Below are 5,015 nucleotides of genomic sequence, written 5' to 3'. Positions count from 1 at the left end.
TGACAGTGAGTGAACTCGTAACCAGTGTTGCACTCGTAATATTTCCCTTAGTAAATACAGACTATAAATATAATTTGGTGCTCAATTTATGGCTAAACCGAGATTGGGTCAAGATTAGTTTTAAGTGTAATGTGCATTCACATCTTATCTAAGATATAGTAAATGCAATCAAGACCATGACTGAAATATAAATTTCAAATGATATATTTTGATTAAAGTAGTGATAAGTGTTTATGCGGTAGACTGGAAATAATAAATAAAGTAAATTCAATCGTAGTTATTTCAGTATAAGGTAATATTTTTAAAAAAGTTCCACGCGTTACTTTTGAACATTGCCTGACTGACGGTGCTGTTGGTTCATTCATTCATTCTGTCAGTGTCAAAGTTGCAACCTTTACCGGTAGGTAGGTGGTACTCGGCGTCCCGACTTATTGCTTCCCGAAATCGTAACATTCGCAACCAGCGGCGATATTTTAGCAGTATCAAAATACTTTATGCGACTTAAGAAGAACATTCTAGGTTTGCAACTTGGCATATAGACCATTATTATCAAGTCAACTGCAAGTATAGACTTTGTTTACAATGGCAAAAATAGTGTTTCTTTTAGTTTTGTTATGTATTTCGGCTAGTTTTGCTAAGAAGAAAAAAGATGAGGAAAAGCCTGATTGGGCTAAAAAAGACATAAGAGACTTTAGCGATGCTGACATGGAAAGGTATGTGAATAATACAACTATGTTCGACTTCTTGTTTCTCGATCCCGTTATTCTAACCTGAATCTAAATAAATTACTCTATGTCCATATTATAGCGCTAATAACAGCTAATGTACTATTCAAAAGCATTTTTTCGATCACCGTTAGGCCAACACCTTTACAAAATGCCTCTTTTCAGCACCCTTTTATTCACATACGAAAAATCATCCTTTTCAGACTTTTTGATCAATGGGAAGAAGATGAGGAGCCACTTCCAGAAGATGAACTGCCAGAGCATCTTAGGAAGCCGCCATCAGTAGACTTTACAAAATTAGACATGTCTAATCCGGAGAGTGTATTACAAGCTACCAAGAAGGGTCAAACTCTCATGATGTTTGTGTCAGTTGCTAACAAACCTTCTAGAGCTAGGACTGAAGAAATTACTAAGATTTGGCAGACTAGTCTATGGAGCAACCATATTCAAGTTGAAAGGTAAGGATGATTTTCATAGAAAGGTTTTAAGGTCTTGTTATTTTATATAAAACCAAAAACTGTTTTTAACAATGTGGTATTCTGATAAGCTAGCTACATGGTATGATGTTTTGATATAACTTTAAATACTCAAATCACTAAAGAGAACATTTAACTTTGTTTGGGGTGTGTAAATATGCAAATCTACCATGTTTAGTCTGTGAATCTACAACTACTGTTTTACAGGGGAAAGAAACTACCTAATTCTTTTTCAACAAATTTGACTGTGAAAACTAATTAGCTAAAATTTACAAATATGCAGTATTATCAAATGCAAATTGAACAGACTTGAACTATCCCTGACATCTATAACAACATTATGAGTATTATCTATAATTATAAGTAGACATTAATAACCTTATTCTTGTTATTTCTTATTTCAGATACCTTGTGGACGATGACAGGGCAATATTTATGTTCAAGGATGGAGCCCAGGCTTGGACAGCTAAGGAATTCCTATTGGAGCAGGAAGAACTGAAAGAGGTTCAATTAGAAAGTCAAACATATCCTGGAAAGAAACCTGACATTAAAAACAAATCTCTCAGAGATGAACTATAAGTTTAAAATACAATATATTATTATGTGCATTATTGCTCTTATCAAAATAATTTATTTTTGATAACAGATATTACAATAATTACAATTTCTTGTAGGTATCCAATCAGTTGTTTACCATAACTTGTTTTTGTAAATGATAAGTGTAAATGAACAGTCAATATCTTTACTTATATTTATTATATTTTAACCTCCTTATAAGATCTGTTGTATCCATTCCTTTGCTGTAAATATATTTTTTTACTTAATCATTGTAAAAGGTATTAAAAATTAGAAAGGATAAGTAATTTCGTTTACTAAAAATAAATTACTTACTTTTATAAAGTGTTTTTATTTATGAAAATAATTAATGATTAGGACATAGTCTAATATATCAAGCTAACTTTAAAATAATTCAGGTTTCAGTGTTAGGAGAGTCTTAGAAAGCATCGGTAGCTCTGAAATGTTCTTCATCAATAGTTGAGTAGATGTGACCCTCGCCACACATCCATTCCAAAATATTCCTATAAAAAAAATATAGAACATGTATATTTTTAAATTATAAGTCATAAGTATGTTATACAAACTAATTTCAAATGCAGAGTAACAAGTTGTATAAAAAAGAACTTTGTATACTTACTCAAACTCAACTTGTGACATACGGTCTTTTAATGTAGAATACATGTCTTGCTTACTAATACCCTGTTCTTGGGTTGAAGCCCTTATGAGATTAAATACCATCATTTGACGTGGGTTCAGGCCATTTACAGACCCTGTACTTTCTGTTACACCAACCATGGAATTAGCTGGTAATCCACTTTGGAATGTGGAATTGTTATTGGTGACTTTTTCCTGTAAAATAAAATTTGAAATGTGGTAAAGGTTCCATTAATTAGGTAAGAATGTGTACTTCTTGAACATGGCATAAATAAAGCTTTTAAAACAGAAACATTTTTTCTATAACTTTTTAACAAAGATTTCTAAGGACCTTTTGATTCTTTAGTTCAAATACAATAAGAATAATATGACACACACAATACCATCTGGTCTGAAACTAGACAAAGCTTGTATTACGAGTACTAGACAATTGATAAACATAGTTATAGATTTCTAAATATATTTAACTATGGACAAATTACACTTATAAACAAAGTAACTTTTTAGATCTGTCCTTTTCTAGTCTGTAACATTTTTTAAGTTATTTGTTTTCAAGTGATGTGGTCCACTCTTTCAGGACAATAGCATTTTTTATTGAAAATTATAAAACTATTCAGTTCCATATCAACACTGTAGGGACACTCATCTCAGATGTTTCATGAAAAGGTTATAGGAACTGCCATCATTAAAAAAAATTGGCTTTATCTGCTTACCTTCTTTGAATCAGCCTCCATTTTGACTTTATTATGAATGCACTGTAAATAGTGGAATGTAATAGCATTCACATCAGTAACTGGCATTACTTTGAATGTCATTATTACTTTCTTCCCTTTGTTGGTCTTGACTGTCCCATAAACTTGGACATAATCATTTACTTGCACCTTGGGTGCGGCCTTATCCTAGGAACAGAGAAAGCAATGTTTTAAAGTAGAGATTAAGTATGAAGTAGCTAGGTAAAGGTCTATGGGTCAAAATGGTCTCTTACATCTTCATCAGCCTCCTGGTCCAGCCAGAGGACGGCTCTCATCCTGCCAGTAATATCTTGTATTGTGTATGTGATCTTGGTGCTTTGCATACGAATGTTCCTGACACGGGCTACAATTGATACAATCTGAATTTCTGTTCCCCATATTTTAACACCATCATCTCCACTGTGCAGAGCTTGTCTAATTACAATTGGTGCTGTACGGGATGCTCTACGACCCTAAATAAGAATGAGTGGTTAATGGGTTGTCTTGCACATCAATAGTTTAAAAAACTAATACAGTTTGTATAATCTCTGCAATCTGTAATCTGCACTTACTGTTTTCGGAGCCTGGTTTGGAGTGTTAACATTACCAAATTGATTTGGCGAGTTGAAAAATCCTCCTCCAACTGCAGACTGATCTGAAAAACAATTTGGAATCCAATAAAACAATTATATTATTAACCGGTAAGTACTATAGGGTTCTTGTTTGTACTTACCGTTCCACATTTTGCGGAATAAGTTATTTCCTACAAATCGGACTAAAGAAAACTATGTGGTAGTAAGTACTCGAGACAAATAACCAATAATTTGATTCTTATTTAGTTTGGCTAGAATCCGTCGAATTTGCGGTTGCGTTGAACAAGATTAAACACGTCGTTTGCGCGCCGAAAACTTGACACTCTTGACAGATAGCTTTAATTATGATCTAAATGTTGCCTACGTCAAATCATTCAGCCCTGTGATTTTAGTTTATTTAATAGATTCCTAGATAAAGCATCACAATGTAATTCTAAATCTATGAGTAGATTATTCGCGTTTCTTTGAGTGTCTACGGCAGGTACTTCATTTACTTTTTACCTGTGGTAAGAAAAACTTACCAGTAGTATCTATGGAATAACTGACCAGTGACAGTGACAGAAATATTGTATTCAAAACTGATTATTGTTGACGCAAACTTTGTTTTGTCGGGAAAAACTTAGATCCCTCGTTTTTATTGCTATGTTTTATCCACAACAATGACTTGCAAAATGTTTCATAAAGGAAAATATTACATAACTTTCAAAAGAGGTTTTGAAGACTGCAAGAAAGATGTGACTGTAACAATTGACAAACTTTTTGAAACTGATACTCTGGTTGGCTACTTTGCATTTATTTAATATTAATGCTTTAAAATTATACCTATAAAAATTATTGTATCTCTAATTATTCATTATAATACAGAGAATATCGTTATCCGACGATGAAGATCCAACGTTTTTGTGCGTGCTTACTATCACGCGAATGGACTATGAAGATTTAAAAAAACAACAAGGCCTTCTTGTGGATTTCGATAACTTTCCGTCACAGCTCGTGAGGTTGCTGCAACAATGTCCATCAAATAATTAATTAATAATTTCTTTTCACACAGACCGGATCGTATACGCTTGGAGTTGGTCGGAGCGGAATCGTCAACTATTCCACATAGACCGGCTAGAATCGGCCTGAAAGCGGATGCGCTCGGACCCGATCGGATGTGCTCGCAGCCGGTCGGATGCGCTCGGAGCCGGGTGGATACACTGCAAAGGCAGTACCAGTATTCCACGCAGTTCAAGTTTTGTTTTCGGTGTTAACGTGTGCTTTTCGGAACATGGATTT

The 5,015-nt window shown here is 33.8% G+C and overlaps 2 protein-coding genes across 2 annotated transcripts; one reads left to right on the top strand and one right to left on the bottom strand.

Annotated features, from left to right (window-relative positions):
* Positions 1 to 371: 371 nt before the first annotated feature.
* On the top strand, positions 372 to 1,980 carry LOC113498964 (LDLR chaperone boca-like). The gene is made up of 3 exons (XM_026879238.1): positions 372 to 713; positions 929 to 1,183; positions 1,606 to 1,980. The coding sequence occupies exons 1-3, from the start codon at positions 583 to 585 to the stop codon at positions 1,778 to 1,780; spliced, it is 561 nt and encodes a 186-aa protein (XP_026735039.1). The 5' UTR covers positions 372 to 582; the 3' UTR covers positions 1,781 to 1,980.
* Positions 1,981 to 2,088: 108 nt separating this feature from the next.
* LOC113498963 (replication protein A 32 kDa subunit-like) lies at positions 2,089 to 4,051 on the bottom strand. The gene is made up of 6 exons (XM_026879236.1): positions 3,878 to 4,051; positions 3,717 to 3,799; positions 3,399 to 3,617; positions 3,127 to 3,312; positions 2,397 to 2,608; positions 2,089 to 2,280 (listed from the first exon to the last, which is right to left on the bottom strand). The coding sequence occupies exons 1-6, from the start codon at positions 3,885 to 3,887 to the stop codon at positions 2,196 to 2,198; spliced, it is 795 nt and encodes a 264-aa protein (XP_026735037.1). The 5' UTR covers positions 3,888 to 4,051; the 3' UTR covers positions 2,089 to 2,195.
* Between the last annotated feature and the right edge of the window lie 964 nt (positions 4,052 to 5,015).

This window comes from Trichoplusia ni, chromosome 11 (genome assembly GCF_003590095.1).
Source record: "Trichoplusia ni isolate ovarian cell line Hi5 chromosome 11, tn1, whole genome shotgun sequence".
In the NCBI taxonomy this organism is placed as follows: Eukaryota; Metazoa; Arthropoda; class Insecta; order Lepidoptera; family Noctuidae; genus Trichoplusia; species Trichoplusia ni.
Note: the sequence above shows the minus strand (reverse complement) of the source record. Positions and strands in the feature narration are given on the sequence as shown.